Genomic DNA, 17,758 nt, shown 5'->3' with positions numbered 1-17,758 from the left:
GGCACCCCGAGACCTCAGGTGGAGAGCGTCTCGCGGGTGGCGCCTCCAACACTCTCATTTCTGGGTGAAAGCGCGGATGCGGCGCGCCGTGCTCCTGGAAGGACACGGGTCAGCTCGGGGGGCCGGTCAGCGCGGGCCCCAGCGGGGGCGGTGGGCTCCAGAGGCGGCCCAGGCGCGTGTGTCCGGGAGGCCGCTGGCACCTGCCGGCAGCCCTGGCGCCTGCCCCCTGCTGGGGCCGCCCAGGCACCAGCGCAAACAGCCCAGGGCAGGGGCTGGGAGAGTTGGGCCTGGGCGGGGTGGCCATGCTGAACCCCGCTGGGCACCATCACCCGCCCCCACAGTGGCTGCCACCCCCCCCCAGGCCAACAGGTGCTGCAGTGTGGTGGGGGCGCCCCCCCCCATTAAGGTGTTTTGTAAAGGTTAACCAGAACAGAACAATTTAGAGAAAGGCCTGTCCTGGGCGGGGCGGCCCCTCTCACTTCCTGGCGCAGCCGGCCGGCCGGGAGAAGGGGCAGCAGCTTGGCCCCCTGCGGGCACAAAGACAGCCTGTCCCGAAGACAGGGCCGCCTTGTTCTGGATGCCAGCTGGTGGCACTGCTGGGGACAGGGCCTCCCGCTGCCCCGGGAAGCTCCGGCCCCAGGTCAGGTGCCCACCTCCTCCCGGCAGCCCCCGTGGGAGGAGCCGGCTCCGCGAGGTCCAGCCGGCTGCCCTGACGGTGGCTCCCGCAGCCACACCTGTGCACATGGGCTCTGTCCTGCTCAGGGGCAGGCCCGGGCAGGCGGGGTCCTTCCGGGGCCCTGAGGTCGGAGCAGACGGGGGCCAGACACCTGGGAGCGGCAGCCCCTGAGCCCCTGGGGCTGGGGGGGACACAGTGGGAGGCTGTGGGTGGGAGGCGCCAGGGGCCCCCGGAGATAAGGCCGTGCTGCGAGGCGGAGCGTGTGAGGGGGTGAGGGGTGGGGGCACCCACTGAGGGCAGGGTAAGTTGGACATCCCCATGCAGCACCTTCAAAGGGGGCTCAGCCAAGCGGGGCAGGTGGGGCGCCCTCTCATCCTGGTGGTTCCAGACTAGTGGGGTCTGTCAGCATGCCCCTTTTCCTCTTGGGTCCCACCTGCCCGCCTGCAGGGCCCTGTCCGGGCCTCAGGTACCCCCTCCTGGCTTCCTCTTCTGGGAGAGCGGCAAAGGCCCCCGGTGGCCGTAGGACACCAGACACCTCGGCTCCCCGGGCCCTGGTCCTGGACAGCCTTGGAGGCCTGAGGGCTGGACCCGGCTGGGGTCCCACCCACATCTGGCCTCCTCTGCCCACCAGGTGGAGCACCCAGGACTGGGCTCCAGGCAGTGCTCCCCCGACTGCTGGGAGACTCACAGGTGGAGAGCATGGGGAGGTGCCCCAGCCACCACACTGCAGCAGGAGTGTGGAGCCCCGGCAGAGGGCGCCAGCAGCCCCAGGATAGGCAGGTCGGCTCAGGTGGGTGCTGGCCAGGTGGTGGGGGCGCCCTGCACACTCAGAGACCCCAGTTTGTGCTGGCCTCAGCCCCACCCCCAGGCCTCCCCTGAAGTGCGAGCCCCAGCCTGGCTGCCAGGATGCCCAACGCTTCCCACCCTGGAGCAGCTGGCCTGGGACCACGCAAGCAGGGACCAGGACCCCCAGGAAGGCCCCAGCCCCTCGGAGAGAGGGGTCTCAGGGTGCCCTCTGGTCAGGGCGACGCCCAAGGCCTGCCCCTGCCTGACCGCGTCCACAGTGTCAGCAACACACCCTCCCCACGTAGACACGGTGCGGGAGACTGGACCTTTAATGACGCGGCCTTCGAGCCTGGATCCCGTCACTCTGGGTGTGGCCACCTACCCAGGGCACCAGGACTGTCCACCACCCACCACCCCATACCACACAGGGGCACTGGCCTACGACCTGGGCCAGAAAGCGCCTCTCTTGGGCTGGGCTGGCGAGACCAGCACCTGGGCGTGGGCACCCTGTCGGGGGCTGGAGTGGCGGGCGCCGGCCTCGGCTGCCTGGGAGCACTGTTCTGGGTGTGGAGGCCGGCGTCACCTCCCCGGCTGACTCAGAGTCCAGCACAACCCGCCAGCTGAGGCTTGGGGCACAGGTGAGGGAGACAGCGGTGGGGGAGGCCAGCGGAGGCCTTGCCGCGGGGGTGGGGGGCTCAGGGCCAGGGTGGGAGAGTTGGAAGGGGCTGCGCTGGGCGGGCCACAGCTCTGGCCGGGCATGCTGGTCACCAGGCGACGGGCTTGGCCGAGCTGGCCCGGGCGGCGAGCGGGTGTGGGCCGGGCGCTGCGGAGGCGCGGGGAGCCCCGGCCGGCACCGTTGCCTCGTGCCCGCGCCCAAGTCCACACCGGGGGCCGACGCTGCGGGCGGGGCAGGCGCGGCGGCCGCGGCCTAGCTGTCCTCCTCCCTCTGGGTCTTGCAGTGGAACTTGTTCATGAGCTCCTCCAGCTCCGAGCCGCCGTGGGGCTTCTGGGGAGAGGGGCCACCGTCAGGGGCTGGGCGCCCCCCCACGGCACCCGCGGGGCGGGGCGCGCGCTCACCTCCAGCATGGCCTTCTGCACGGTGAGCTGGCTGTACACGCGGACGCCCTCCTCGCCGCACACCTTCCTCAGCTCGTCCTTGTTCAGCGAGAAGAGCTGGGGCCCCGTGAGGATGCCCAGGTGCTCCACGATCCTGGGGCGGGACCCGCCGAGTCGGGCGCGGGCGAGGCGCCCCGCCCCCCGCCCCTCAGGCACGCCCGGCCCCGCCCCGCCCCGCCCGGCCCCGCCCTCGCCCTTCAGGCAAGGTAGGCCCCGCCCCGCCCGTCAGGCAAGCCCCGCCCCGCCCGGCCCCGCCTTCAGGCACGCCCCGCCCCGCCCCGCCCGTCAGGCAAGCCCCGCCCCGCCCGTCCCCGCCCGTCAGGCACGGCACGCCCCGCCCCGCCCCGCCCGTCCCCGCCCGTCAGGCAGCCCCGCCCCGCCCGTCCGGCAGCCCCGCCCCGCCCGTCAGGCAGCCCCGCCCCGCCCGTCCGGCAGCCCCGCCCCGCCCGTCCCCGCCCGTCAGGCACGGCACGCCCCGCCCCGCCCCGCCCGTCCCCGCCCGTCAGGCACGGCACGCCCCGCCCCGCCCCGCCGGTCCCCCCCGCAGGCAGCCCCCGGGGCCCCGCCCGCCCCCGCCGGCTCACCCCGCGCTGAAGGCCTTGGCTTCCAGCCAGGCGCGGACCTCGTCGGGGCCCGACTCGTAGCCGAGCGGCAGGCGCACGGGCTGGCTGCGCTCCACGCGGAAGTGGCGCTGCGGCTGCGCCTTGAAGTGGCTGATCTTGCGGAGCAGCTCGTCGTTGACTTCGTCCATGTGGTGCATCAGCTCTGCGGGCGGGGTGCGCTCGCTGCCGCCCGACGCCGCGGGACCCCCCCCCCCCGCCCCCGCCCCGCCCCGGAGCCCCGCCCCGGAGCCCCCGCCTCACCATCTTTGTTCCCAGAGAAGCTCACGGGCAGCTTGTGGGTTGGACTGGCCGGACCCCAGTATTTCACACCGGCCTGGGGGGGGTGCGGGAGGGGGCGCCATCAGGCTCCTAGTTCAAGCCGAGGCCCCGGGGCCCCACCCGTCCCGCCAGCGACCCGGCCCCCACGTGGGCGTGTGGGGCACTCGCCTGCTGGAGCGGGGCGCCCACGTCCTCAGGCCGGGCCTCGTGGAGGATGTTGCTGGGCACGTAGCCGGCCTGGCCACTGCGGCTGCGCAGCTTGCACCACTGGTGTCCGTCCTCCAGCACCTGGGGGCGCCGGCGTCAACGAGGGCCAGGGCCTAGCTGACCCCCACTCTGGGCACTGCCCCCCCCAGTGTCCTGAGGCTGCTGGCCCCACATCCAGATTTACAGGCCCCTGACCCCCACCCCCGCCCCCCAGCACAGGTCGCTGCAGTGGACAGGCTCCCGCTGGGCTGCGGGGACCCTGCTCCCACAGAAAGGCCACCCCAGTCCAGCACAGGGGCCCTGCACCAAAGCCCCCCAAGACACAGGGGCCTTTGGCCCGGCCGCGCAGCCGCTGTGGCTCCAGCCTGGGCGAGGGCCGGGATGGAAGGCCAAGCCCTCACCTCCAGGACCTCGTCCTTGAGTACCGACAGCTCGTTCGCGTTGTGGGCTGTGAAGTCGTAGAGGACCTTCGTGTACCTGGCCGCAGCCGGTTCGTAGCCCCTGAGTGGACAGGGCAGCGCTAAGGTCAGGGCGGCGCTAAGGTCAGGGTTGGGGGGGGAGCCGGGGTGGTAGTTGGGGGGGTGCTGCCTCCTGGGAGCTCTCAGGATGGCGCCAGAGGCTAGGGCGGCCCTTAGCCGGGTGTGGAGACCTCAACAGCCCCGGCCCTGCTGGGGGTCTGGGGAAGGGAGCAGCCAGTGCTTCCCGGCTGGAGCTGGGCGTGGAGCACTGAGGGGGCGCCGGTAGCCCCTTGGCCCCGGCTGTCCAGCCTCCCCAGCAGCAGACCCCGCATCCAAGTACAAGCTGGTGGGCCAGGGTGGACAGACGGGGGCCTGGAGGTCAGAGGCCGCCTGCTCCCTCAAGCAAGGCGGGGGGACACGGCGCAGGCTGTGTGCGGCCATGGAACCTGCTCATGGGGACGGACCAGCTGCTGCTCTTGCACAGGCACCCTGGGGTCTCAGGGCAGCCCGCCCCCCCAGGCAGGTCGGGAGCCAGAGTGAGAACAGAGAGGAGGGGAGGCCCTGGGAGGGGGGGGGGCCTGTGCTAGCCAGACCCCAACAGGGTTTGGGGGAGCCATTTAAGGTCTGCCGAGGTCTAGCTCACCTGTGAGTGCTTGGGGAGCTGGCCGGGGGCAGGGCCTCTCCTGGGGGTGTGGGCTGGGTGAGGAGGCTGGGCTTCGGGGAGTTGCGGAAGGACGGTCGGCTGGCCGGGGCGGGCTGTGGGGGGAGGGCTGCGTGGGCTCCTGTGGAGGGCCAGCCTGCAGGCGGGGCGGGCAGCGGTGGGTGTGCTGACCTGGTCCTTCTCGGGGGCGGCCAGGCCCTCCACTTCCCAGGGAGCCTCCTGCAGCACGTCCAGGGGGGGCTGCCAGCCGCTGTGGAACCGGGGCACGTAGAGGGGCACCTGGGGCTCCCTCGGCCACTCGGAGCTGGGGGTTGGAGGCGCGGGGTGAGCCGTGCTCACCTGCCAGAACTGGGCCGTCTAAGACACCCAGCCACCAGTCCACGTGCCCCTGTACCCACAGGACCCTGCCAGACCCTACCGGGGGCGTGTCCACGTCTCCCCCAGTTGCTCCCACAGTGCCATCTCCTTGGGGACTAAGTGGCCACGCAGGAAGGCCACCGCGTCGTGGGAGAGCAGGGGGCTGGACACGGAGGCCGCAAGGTCTGAGTTTCCGCAGGTGCTGACGATCTGGGGGCACGGTGGGGTTGGGGGGTCAAGGGAGCACACCTGCAGGCCCCCGACCCATGTCCCTGCCCACCGCATTCCCCTGCCATCCTGTCCCTGGTCCCATGACACTGCCTGCCCCAGCCCATCCTGCCCTGGCCCTGCCCTGCCCTAGCCCCGGTCCTGTCCCCAGTCCCCATCCTACCCCTGCTCGGCCCCGTCCTGCCCCGGCCCCATCCTGCCCGGCCCCGTCCTGCCCCTGCCCTGTCCTGCCCTGCCCATCCTGCCCCGGCCCTGCCCTGCCGTGCCCTGGCCCCCGTCCTGTCCCCAGTCCCCATCCTGCCCCGGCCCGGCCCTGTCCTGCCCCTGCCCCGGCCCCGTCCTGCCCCTGCCCCGGCCCCGTCCTGCCCCGGCCCCCTTCCCACCCGCCCCGGTCACCAGGTCCAGAGGCCCGAACAGGAAGTGCACCAGCTCCGCGGCGCTGGGGTTCTGGATGTGCTTCTGCAGCTTGGCCTGGGGCGCAGGACAGAGACAGATGCGGGGGCGCTCTGCACAGGTGGGGGACAAGGACCCCAACCCTCCCGGTCAGCGTCCTGCGGGGAGCAGGCGGGCCCCTCACCAGCAGGTTGATGGCCAGCTTGATCTTCTGGAAACAGTCGACAAACTCGGCCTCGGAGGGGGGCCGGGCCCGCAGCGTGAGGACGCCCTCTGGACGGCAGAGTGTGAGGCGCTGGGCGGCGGCCGGGCCCAGGCCGCCCGCCCCCGCCCACCTGCCCGCCGGCCCGCGCGCGCACCTGCCGGCCCCCGCTTCCCCTTCTTCTTGCCCTTCTTGCGCTGGTTCAGCTGCTTGAAGGCCTCCGCCGCCTTCTGCAGCCGCGCCACGAACCACTCGATGTCGTCCAGCGCGGAGTTGAGGATTTGCTGCGGGCAGAGCAGGGGTCAGCGGGGCGGCCCAAGCGGAGGGGCGTGGCCTCTGGGGGACGGGGGCGTGGCCTCTGGGGGACGGGGGCGTGGCCTCTGGGGGACGGGGGCGTGGCCTCTGGGGACGGGGGCGGGGCCTCTGGGGGACGGGGGCGGGGCCTCTGGGCGCAGCCCGGGTGGGCGGGGCCCAAGGGGCAGGGGCCGGGGCCGGGGCGGGCGGGGCGGGGCCGGGGCGGGCGGGGCGGGCGGGGCGCCCCTGGGCGTGAGGGGAAGGCCCGGGGCGCCTCCGCTGGACCCACCGTCTCCTTCTCTATCTTCTGTGCCAGCAGCGCCCGCGGCTCCTCCTCCAGCGATTCCCGACGGCGGGAGCCTAGGGGACAAGCTGCTGCCGGCCACGGCCACCCTGCGCCCCGCCTGGCGCCCCCAGGCAGCCCCCCCACCTACCTGGCTCGCCGAGCGGCACCGAGGGGCCCACGCGGTTCTTGGGGGGCACCTCCCCGCCCCGGCGCTGGAAGGGGATGGGGGCCGGGCCCTGGGGTGGGGGCAGGACTGACTGGCGCTGCCGGATCTTCTCACGGTGGCCCCTGGAGTGGGAGGGCGTCCTGCTCAGCCGCCCGCGCCCCCTGCCAGCCCCCGCCCGCCCCGGTGCCCTACTTTAGGGTCTGCGGCCGCATCTTCTTCCCCAGCCGGCAGTCGGACAGCGCGCTCTCGATGTCCTCGTGCACCAGCTCCGCCTGGGGGCAGGGGGCAGGGGGCAGGGTGGGTGGGCCGGCAGGGGGCAGGGCGGGCGGGCTGCCCCTTGCGCCCCGGCCTCACCTCCACCTCGTCGCAGTGGAAGAAGTGGATGTCGGGCTTGCTCTGCTCGGAGTCCTGGCACACCAGCAGCAGCACCGACGGGTAGCGCAGCTGGTTCAGCACCGTCTGGCTGTGCCGCACGGTGGGCAGTGGGAAGTCCTCCAACTCCTCCTGGGGGGCACAGGGGGTCGCACATGCCCTGGACACTGACCTGGCTGCACGGCCAGGTCGTCGGGTGGACCAGGAAAGGGACACGGCAGCATGGGCCCGCCTGTGGCATCTATACCCTGGCCAGCACACATGCAGCTCACGGGCACGGCCGGCGCACAGACCCCTGGACACAGTTGTGGGCGGCTCTCGCAGGGGTGGCCTGGCTCCCTGGACTTGGCCATGTTGGGTCCTCCCTCCCCGGTGGCCCTAGGCCCGGCCCCCACCCCACCCCACCCCCGTGGGTTCTGCACCTGGGACTCCACGTCCAGCAGCCGCAGGGACTGGTCGTTGACCTGCAGCAGCATCTCCTGTGTCCAGATCTTCTCCTTGGAGCTCAGCTGCACCAGCTTCCGGATGGCGTCCTCCACAGACACGATGGCCTCACTCTTGTCCATGATGAACGTGGCCAAGTGCTGGGGAGGGCGGGCAGTCACCCTGGGCACAGCTCTCCTTGGGGAGCCAGGCCCCAGGGCTGCCCTGGGGCTGAGAAGGAACACCCTGCCTGGGGTTCTGAAGAAAGGACCCCTTGGGGGGCTCTGCCTTGTCTGCACGGAAGGGCCACTGTGGGGCCGGTGCTGGCCCAGGCCTCTGCCCCCACTGGGCTCCTCCCGTCCCTCAGCCCTGCTCAGGCGACGCCCTCCGACCGCGCCGGGCAGCACCAGCAGCACCCCTGCCTGCTGAGCCACGTGGTCTCCCTGCTCTAGCCTGGGGATTCGCACGCCTGCTGTCCAGCACGGCGCCGGACACACAGGACCCCTGCGGGAACCTACCGGGCCAGTGGCCCGCGGGTGCCCCTGGGATGCCCAGACAGCCCTGCTGCTGCCGAGGCACCTGCCTTCCCCCCACCGGCCAGGCCCCTCCCGCAGGCCCCTGCCCTCTTGAATTGGCCAGCAAGCCCACAGCCGGCGATGCTGACCTGCACCCAGCCTCAAATGTGGGGCCACAAAAGCACTAGAAGAAAGTACTGGATGGCCCCTGGTCAGCCCAGAAAGGCCTCTCTCTGGGGGCATTCCTGAGCGAGGTGGGAGCCCAGATTCCCCAGGGAGGCCCTGCCCTCAATCTTGCTGGCTGTGACCACGAAGGGCGCAAGGGTGAGCGGGCAGGGAAAGAAAAAGTGACTCAGCGGGCGACGGATTAACCCACGACAGACAAGTCAGAACGACAGACCCGTGTCCACAGGACGGACAGGACACAACGGCTTTTCAACGCAGAAAGCGGTGTGCGATCTCGCTGAATAACAAGGTGCCCGGAAGCGCAGAGGCCGGCCTGGGGTGCAGGGGCCTGCACGACTGGCCAGCGCTGGCCATCCCTAGGGGTTAGGGTGTGGCGGGCAGTTCGCACACAGCGGCCCAGGAGGCCTCTCACAGCTGGCCCACCGCCGCCAGCCGCCCGGCTGGCCCGCACAGGGAGGCGGTGGGCCGGGGTGCCGGGCCCTCGCAGGGAGGTGGTGGGCCACGGTGCTGGGTGTGCGCTGTGGCGCTGGGCGCACCAGCCCCCAAGAGGCGGTGACCAGCCGCCGGGCCTCGTCCCGGCCAACCTCTGACAAAAGGAAACAATCGCCGGGGTAGGCAAGCAAGAAACACCCGCTGCAGGGCCTGATTCTGGAAAGTAAACACTTGAAGTGCCAGCGGGTGAGAAGACACCACGAGGGAGGGAGGAAGGTGCTCAGAGATGCAGGATGAGAGCGACCGGCCACAGGGGGAGGGGCTGTGAATGCCGTGGCCAGCGGGGCGCCCTGGACGGGCTGCCGGCTCAGGAGGGAACCACAGGTCTAGGCAGTGCTGAGCCAAGGGGGCCCTGGGGTGGCGGCCCCGTCGGCCCTCAGACCCGAACTGCCAGGAGGGAGCGGCCAGCGCCTGTGGACTCCGCGGGAAGCAGACCCCGAGCCGCTCCTTTGGTGAGGAGTAAAGTCGACGGCCGCCAGCAAGACTGACGTGCTAGGCACAGGCAGAACTGGGGCTCCTGCCAGAAGGGAGCCCGGCACCGTGCCCTCCCCACCGTCCGCACCCACTGGGTGAGCGCCGGCCCCCCCAGCAGCCCTCAGCGTCCCACCCAGCGGCACGGGGGTCCGGGCAGGTGGATGCGCGGCACAGCCATGCCGGGCCAGGACAGGAGCCCCAGCCGGCGACGGGGCAGTGGCTGCAGGGGAAGCCGGGCGCGGCCAGTCCTCGGTGTATGGCCGCGGGAAAGGTCAGGCTGGCCGGGTGGGTGCCCACGCATACACGGGACCCACCCTGCCTGGTGGGACGCGCATACAGCGTCTGTCTGCGCCCGAGGGAAATGCCGTCGACCCGCCTGAGCCCTTGACTTGGCCACCCGTGGGGGGCCGGGGCATCTGGGGCCAGAGGAGCTGCGTGGGAGCCGCCTGATGGCCCCTAAACTCAGCCCCAGACTTGAGTGGATGCCGATCACAATGGGTGGCGGGGGGCGCAGCCTGACGCTAAAATGCTAACTCGAGACCCCAGACATGGGGAGAGCGCGGAGGAAAGGGGCGGGCGGGGGTTGTGGCAGCCAGAGCAGGGTGGGGACCTCTGAGGCAGCTGCACCCCCAGCGCCAGTGAGTGAACACGGGGCCCAGGCCGGGTCAGGCCCTCCCGCGGCGGACGGGGCCTACGGGCTGGCCCCTCACTGTGTCCTCTGGGCAGGCCCCCTCACTGGCCTGGCCTTGCTGGCCGCTGGGGATTCCCTGCGCAGGCCGGCATGGGCCAAGGTCCAGCAGAGCCGCTGCGGCCGGGGCAGAAGTGTCTCCTCTCCCGGAGGGCAAAGTCCCACCTGGCCGAGGCAGCGCGGTGGGCGGGGAAGGGGCAGTCACCGTCCCCAGCCCAGCTGCCCGCAGACGGACGGCAGCGACGCCCAGGGGCTCCGCAGCCCCCTGACAAGCTGCCCGAGGAGCTTGCCTCAGGCCCGGCCCCAGCCACGGGCCCCTCTGCCGTCCCCTCCCGGCCCTGCTGCCCGCAGGCCTGGACACAGGCCAAGCTCCGGGCCTCACCCTCGCTGGGAGAGGGGCGGCCCCGGCGGCCCCTGCCCGAGCTCTCCACGTTGGCCCGTGCGCCCCAGCCAGCAGGCAGCACCCGTGTCCAGCTCCCGACGGGCCCCAGGAGCCCTCCCCGCCCGGGCCAACAGAGCTCCTTTGTCCCTCTCCTGTCTAGTTCCTTGTTTTGAAGCCTCGATAGCAATTTCCTTCCCACCGGCTGCCCACGCGGGGCTCAGCCTCAGCTGGCCGGTGCCCTGGCCTCACGGTGAGCGTCCGTGGGAGCCGGGCCGGGGCCAGCGAGGGAGGCTGGCTCTGCTGTAGCCGGCGGAGGGGACCGCTCCCGGGCGTGGGCCCTGGGGAGGCCGTGGAGTGGGGGCTCACCTGCACGTGGTACTGGGAGGTCTCGTGCATGATGGCGCTGGAGTTGGAGTACTTCTTTCTCTGCTCTGAAAGCGGAGGCCCGTCAGCGGCCTAGCGGGCCCCGGGCCCCCATGACTGGCCGGCCCGGGGCGCTGCTCGGAGCCCCTCGGCGGAGGGCGGCCTCCCTCTGCCCCGGGCCCAGGGAGGGCCTGCGGGTGGCGGTGGGCCAGGCCTCTCTCCAGACGGGAGGCAGCGTCCAAGGAGCCCACGAGGGCCCGGGGTGGGCTGGGGTGGGGGTGGGGGGCGGGTGCCGCGTGCCCCAGGGCGCGCCTGGCTCCATGCCGGGCACCTTGCAGGCGGAGGCCGGCTGATCAATATTGATGCTCCCTGAATTATTAGTGGGGCCTCTCTCCTTACGTGCGGGCAGCAGCCCGGAGCTGCGGGGCCCGGCCAGCTGCGTTGACAAGGGTCCAGGGCCCCCCTCTGGGCCCTGGGATGGAGAGCGCAGGCCCCCCGCTGCAGAGGTTTCCCTCCCAGAGACCCCACTCACCGAACAGGTCCTTGGCGCTCATCTTGGCCCCATGGTCGGCCTGGCCCAGGCTGCCCCTGCAGGGGAGGGGCTGGTGAGGGGGGGCCGTGCCGCACCCCCCGGGGCTGTGTGGCAGGGGATCCCTGGGCACCCCCGGGCAGCAGCTCACGGACCCTGACTGGCTCATGGCGTCCCTGTGGTGGCTGCGTCCGGGTCCAGGTCCGGCCCGCGCCTGAGTGGACAGAAGGGCCGAGCTGAGGTCGAGAGGCCCGGTAGGGACCTTGGCGCCCCTAGGGCCGGGCCTGGGTCTCTGCACCCCCGCCCAAAGCAGGGCTGGAGGCTGACGGCCTGGCTGGGCGGAGGCTGGGGCGTTGGGGCGGAGCCTGCCGTGGGCGCACCAGGGCCACCGTCCCGAGCCAGCTGGTGTCACCCCCAGAATCTCAGTCCACTGCCGCACCGGGGTGGGCGGGGGGTCCCCCCCAGTTCTCTGAGCAGAGCCGGCGGGTCTGTGCCCGGCCAGGCCTGTCACGGGCGGGCCTAGTGCCGCTCTCCTGCGGCGTCAGCTTTCAGGGTCACAAACAGGTGCTGGTCTCCAGGGCAGGGAGTGCCAGGCCTTTCTGGTTCGACTTAGTTCTTCCTCCGGGTGGGGCTCCCAGGGTGAGGCCTGGCCCCTTCCCGCTGCCACCCAGGGTCTGGGCTCTGGGGCGGGCGGGCCCGGCCAGCGCCGTCACTGTCTGTGGAGAATGCCCGGAATGCACATGACCTCAGTGGGTGAGCCCGAGTGTTTGCTTAATGGGATTCCTGGCGGCCCAGCCAAGGGCACGGGCACGTGTGTCCAGTACACGCACCTGGCCGGACACACCTGGCCGGACACACCCTGCGCCCAGGCGCACTCAGGCGGGGGCTGTGCCCGGGGCCCGGGCAGGACGGGCTGCCAGGTGGGTCCAGGCCTGCTCTGGGTGGGGAGCCCTGAGGGCGGGGCTGAAACAGGTCAGTGGGGGCAGGGGTGTCCTCGCTGGCTGGGGGTCACGGAGGGCAGCAGGGCTCAGGCTGCACTTTGTTTTACTGCGGCCATTTTCCGGTTGCCCAAGTGGAGGGGAGAGGCCCCGGCAGGGCAGGAGGGCAGAGGCACCAGCTCCAAGTTCAAACTCCAGCTGGCAGTGGGTGACCTTGGGAGGAGTACGCTGCAGACCCGGGAGGGGTGGGGCCGGGAACCCGGGACCCTCGGGCCTTCTGGGGCAGAGTCCTCGGAGACTCCAGGCTGGGCAGGAGATGGACGGGAAGCCCGGGGTGGGAGGGGCGGTGCTGGGAACAGGAGGGCAGAGGGCAGAGCCCACTGGTGGCGGGCCTGGCCCGGGCAGGAGGTGGAGCCCCAGGGGAGGCCCCACCAGCGCGCCGGCACCCAGGGTGGGGCAACCCCCACCGCCCAGGGCCGGCCTCCAGACTCTGGCCACAGGCAGACCCTGAGCAGTGCAGGCTGGTCCCACCCTGGATCTGCCCAGAACAGGCCCCGCAGCCGGCCCAGCCTCCGCCCCCTGAAACTCCCACACCCAACCTTCACCCCCGCGACCCAGCCGCCTCCCTGGCTCAGGATTTCCTCCTGGTGGACACCCAGGAAGCGCCTCCTGACAGCTGAGCCTCCCGGGTGCTTCGCCCCATCTGCCCCAGGGGGCCCCATCTCCAGGGAGAGGAGCATGTGGCGCCCTCAGGGCCAGGGGAGAACCCCCTGACGCCCTCCCCTGGGAGGAGGGGTGGCCGGCCGGGCAGGGGACTCACGTGCGCCGTCCTAGGAACAGCCCCTTCGGCGGCGCCAGCCCAGGCCCCGGCGGGGCAGGCCGGGCGCCCGCGCGGGCGGGGATCTGGCCGCCGGGGAGGGCCGGGGCCCCGCGCCCCGACGACGCGCGCCCGCCGGGCCCGCCCCGGCCGGCCCCCTGCCCACCTGGGAGCCCGCGGCGGGTCGGGCTGCGCCCCTGCCCGGCGCCCGGCGCGGGGGGCCCGGCACGCTCCCGCGCGCTCACCTGCCGCTGGGCCGCCCCCGCCGCCCGCCCGAGCTCGTCGACGCGTCCGCCCGTCCGTCCGCGCGCCTCGGCCTCGCCGCCCGCTCCGGCGGCGGGAGGGACCCGGCGGGGCGGGGCGGCCGGGCGGGCGGGCGGAGGAACCTGAGCGGCAGGTCGGAGTCACCGCGCGGGGCGGGGGCGGCCGGGGCGCCCCGCCCTGCCCCGCCGTCTGGGCCCGCCCGCCGGGGTCCCGCGCTCGCCGGGCCGACCCCACCCCCGGGCGGGCGCGCGCTCCGGCCGGCTCGGGGCGCCCGTCCCGGCGGGGCGCGCCCCCTCGGCAGGCACGAGGTGTCTCGGGAGCGGCCAGGGGCCCAGAGAGTGGGCAGGAGGGGGCTTCCTCTCTGGCCGCGCCCAGCTGCCCCACAGGCGCCCCTCCCCCCCGCTGGTGGGCACCCCCGGGGCCCCCTATGGTTTCTGGGGTGCGGGAGCAGCCAAGGGGCTGGGAGGCAGCGCTGGCGATGGCCGGGGCCTGGCACTTCCGGGGAGCAGGGCACAGCAGGCCCGCCCGGCGCGGCGGCAGCAGGCACTCCCTTTCCTGGGTTGCCAGGGCCCCGGGGTGGGTCCCCACCTGTTCTCTGGGGCGCACAGGTGGGCCCCCAGGAGGGCGTGGGAAGCAGCTTGGGCTAGGCCCTGCCCCTGCCCCGGCCAGGCCTTCTGGCCCCCCCATCCCCCAGCCATGCTGCTGGGGACACAGCCCCCTCACCCTTCCTGGAAGCTGAGCTGGGGGCAGGGCATACACGGGGGCGCACAGTGAGGGAGGCCCTGAGGTGGGCTGTCTGCTTTCAGAGTAGGCTTGTCCTCAGCGGGCCAGGACCCTGTGCGCCTGCCCTATGGGGGTGTCCTGGCCGCCTCCTGGCCTGAGAGCAAGCCTGTTGGCATCAGGGCCCGGTGCCTGGTTAGGGCCACAGGGGAGACAGGTGGGGGGGTTGTGTGGGCCCAGCTGGCAGCCCGGGGCACCCCAGGGCTGGGGTGAGGCCGGGTAGAAGGCGGTGCTGGGCTGCTGGGGCCTGAGCAGTCAGGCTGAATTAAGAGACACTCGGGGCCTCCCTGGTGGTGCAGGCAGTTGAGCGCCACCCTGTGAAGCTGTCCGCAGCCTCTGCAGCGTGGTTTCGATCCCGGCCGGCCAGTGAGAATGCCACATGGTGTGGTAGACCTCTGCTGTCGCGCCCACTGCTCCCCTCAGCGGTGTATTTCTGTCGTCTGCCTGTTCTGCTCCCCACTCTGTCTCTGGGGAGTCCTCTCACCCGCCGCACCTCTGGCCTGTACCCCAGCTCTTGTAGAAATGAAAAATAAATATTGGAACACGTCTTTATTTTCCACGCAGGGTGAAGAGAAGCCGCCCCACACTTCCTGATTTCCCGAGCGCGCAGAAGGGCCACCTGCAGGGTCCTGGAGCTGTGGCAGGACCGCACAGGCGCCCACCCAGCCTGGCCTCCGGAGCCCCCGCCTGCCCTTGGGAAGCGGCCCTCGCCCAGGACAGGCCAGAGCCGTGGCTCGCGGGGCGATGCTGGAGCTGACCGACGGCCCGGCCACTTCTGGGGTAGGCGTCTCACCAGCCCAAGCCAGGGGCCGAGGAGACGCCCACCACCTGGGCCCCCCAATCCTGCCCAGAAATTCGCACACGGGAGAGACCAGCAGGGGAGGAGGCGGCGGTGGCCAGCGCAGGGTGACCTCCAAGCTGGCAGAGCCAGGGCCCGGCGTCCGCAGGGTCTGCCGGCTCGGAAGCAGCCAAGGGCCGTGGCTGCAGCCCCTCTGACCCTCTGTGTGGCGCCTGCAGGGAGCTGGGGCTCGGGGGCCAGCAGGGCTGCGCGGCCCCATGGGCGAGGGGTGCTTCCCCAAGGCCCCGGTCCTTCCTGACCTTCTCCTACGTCGTGGGTCCAGGGCTTGTCTGCGAGCCAGCAGGACCCCAGGCTCAGGGCGCAGGCGGGGCCCGGGGGAGGGGCATGCCCTTTCACAGACACAGCAGCCACCAAGGCCCATGCGGTTGCCCCACTTGGCCCGCGTGTAAGCGGCTGCTCGGCCGGAGAGGCAGGGCCGCCCAGACAGTGGGGGGCAAGGGGGGAATGCTCCTGGAGCAGAGCCCCTGAGGGGTAGGGACTGGTGCCTTAGCGTTAAGGGGCGCCCGCAAAGGCGGGCACAAAACCGGACCCTGGAGTGGGACTGGGGAGCCCCAGCCCTTGGTGGGGACATCACCAATGCCCCAGGCTGCTGAGGCCAGCAAGGGGGTCCCGGAGCCCCCAGGATTGGGCTACGCCTGGGAGGCTCTGCCGGGAGCACAGTGTGGGTCCTCCTGGACAGGTGCGTGGCTCTCCCGGGGATGCCCGGGGGCTCCACTTCCACCGCTGTGAAGGAGGCTCCGGGGCTGCTGGTGGAGACGGCAGTTCATGCCCTCATGCGTGGGTCATTCCCCCGCCGCGGCCGAGCCCCAGGGCAGGCAGCGGTGCCAGGTCCTAAGCAGGTGGTCACCAGGGCACGGAGCACCTGACGGGCCAGCACAGGCATGGGGGCGCCCGCCCCACGTACTCTCAGAGGCCAGCACCAGGTGAGCCGAGGCCCAGCGGGGCTTGCAGCGGACGGAGGACCAGGAGCGGCCAGAGCCTCGCCGACTTGGGCCCTCCCCGGCCGCCTGGCCTGGTGCTGACCATGCAGGGGGGGTGACGAGGGCTTCCCTTCAAGGCAAATCTGATTCTCTCTTGGGGGCAGATATTCACTTCCCTACCTGAGCTCTAGGGCCACTGCTGGAAGCCGGGGACCTTGTGCTCAGGCCCCCGGGCCGGCACGGCCAGGCCACCCCGTCACCCCCGGGTGTTCTGCGCAGAACTTGAGGAGCAGGGGTCAGGGGCTTCAGGGAGCCACCGCAGGAGCGAGGGGACGCCCGGGCCACGGGGCAGGCTTCCACCCAAGCGGAAAGACAGGCCTCAACAGGCCTCGCCGGGCACACAGCTGCCGCCTGCTCTGCTCCGAGCGCTGCCGCTTGGGCGTGCAGTCCTGAGTCAGCAGGCCCGTGTCTGTGGAGAGACACATCAGCAGGGGACGGTGCGGGCAGCGGCCGGGTGGCCCGTGACCCGGAGGAAGGCGGGCAGCAGCGTGGGGTGACCCGTTACAGCAGCACGCTCGAAACCCTATCTGCCTGCCAGGCCCCGCTAAGCTGGCGGCAGGCCTGCCATTATTCAGGGACTTTGTCTTAATCTACTCTCTGATCCTTCTCCAAACCGTTTGCTGCAGACACTTGACACCTGCCGGGTGTGCAGGACAGGCGGGAACTATGGCCGCAGGGGATGGAGCCTCTCGGAGGAGCAGGGCTGGGGTAACGCGTATCCGCCCGTCCCACCGCGGTGAACCGGCAGCCCCAGAGAGCTGGGCACAGCGCTGCCTGGGAAGGGCGCTCGTCAGCAGTCTGCCGTGGAAACAGGCGGCTGTGGGGTGACAAGAGGTGGTCTGTGGAAGGCACAGAACACATGCTCTCGCTGCGCTGGGCACGGGTGAGGAGAGACACAGATAAAGACACGCAGGAGCCTCCCAAGGGGGCAAGGTGGGGCTGGGGTGGGGGCTGAGGGAGATGGAGGCTGGCCTCAGGCTGAGGAGTGCACCTGAACCAGACACCAGCAACACCCAGGCTGGGTCACAGGCCTGCCCTCTCCCCATGAGTGTCCCTTTGGCTATAAAAGCTGTGCCCAGGACCTCCCTGATGGCACAAGGGTTAATGGCAGCGCTATGAAGCTATCACCAGCCCCTGCCGCACGAATTCTCGATCCTGGCTGGCCAGGGAGTGACCCACAGGGTGCGGCAAACCTCTTCTGTGTCCCCGCTGCTCCCCTCAGCAGTGGATTTTAGTGCATTAGTAGATCTGCCTGTTCTGCTTCCCACTCTCTCTGGTGAATCCTCTCAACCTCTCCCCCCCACCTGGGCTTATACCCCAGCTCTTGGGAGCATAAATAAATAAATCTTAAAAAAAAAAAATAAACAGGGCCTCCCCTGTGGCACAGCGGTTGAGCGCTGGGCTGTGAGGCTGCCCGCAGCCTCTGCAGCGCTGGTTCGTTCCCCGGCCGCCGGCGAGGGTCCCACAAAACAAAACACAAAAAAACTGTGGCAGAAAAACCGTCTGCAGGGCCTCCCGTGTGGCGCAGTGGGTTGAGTGCGGTGCTGTGAAGCTGTCCGCGGCCTCTGCAACGCTAGTTTGATCCATGCTGACTAGTGAGATACCCACATGGTGCGGCAGACCTGTCCTGACTAGCTGCTCCCCTCAGCAGTGTATTTCGGGTCAGTCTGCCTGTTCCGTTCCCTGCTCTGTCTCTGGTGAATCCTCTCACCTTCCCGCGCCTCTGGCCTGTGCCCGCATTCTTGCATGCATGAATAAATAAATCTTAAAAAAAAACCCTGCAGACAAGCTGGCCGGGGCCACCCTGGGGACCCCTCTGTGCGCCCCCAGAGTGCTGGTCCAGAGCCCGGCCAACTCTTCTCTAGGCGCCCTGGGCCCAGGTGGGAGGGCAGACCTGCGGGCCATCCCGCGGGTGTGGGGGCACACGGGGCAGGGGAGCCACAAACGGGACAGAAGGGGCCACACAGGGGGCCACACACGGGGGC

The 17,758-nt window shown here is 71.4% G+C and overlaps 1 protein-coding gene across 1 annotated transcript; it reads right to left on the bottom strand.

Moving 5' to 3' along the window:
• Positions 1–2,390: 2,390 nt before the first annotated feature.
• Positions 2,391–11,160, bottom strand: EPS8L2 (EPS8 signaling adaptor L2; the record flags this gene model as incomplete). The annotated part of the gene is made up of 19 exons (XM_084243827.1): positions 2,391–2,468; positions 2,540–2,672; positions 3,163–3,343; positions 3,442–3,514; positions 3,649–3,747; positions 4,068–4,167; positions 4,768–4,880; positions 4,957–5,089; positions 5,204–5,352; positions 5,767–5,841; positions 5,948–6,036; positions 6,123–6,249; positions 6,549–6,619; positions 6,694–6,833; positions 6,904–6,983; positions 7,066–7,215; positions 7,506–7,667; positions 10,610–10,674; positions 11,139–11,160. The coding sequence occupies 19 exons, from the start codon at positions 11,158–11,160 to the stop codon at positions 2,391–2,393; spliced, it is 2,040 nt and encodes a 679-aa protein (XP_084099953.1).
• Positions 11,161–17,758: the final 6,598 nt, after the last annotated feature.

This window comes from Talpa europaea (assembly GCF_964194135.1).
Source record: "Talpa europaea genome assembly, chromosome: 1".
Lineage (NCBI taxonomy): Eukaryota > Metazoa > Chordata > Mammalia > Eulipotyphla > Talpidae > Talpa > Talpa europaea.
This window is presented reverse-complemented; position numbering and strand designations above follow the sequence as displayed.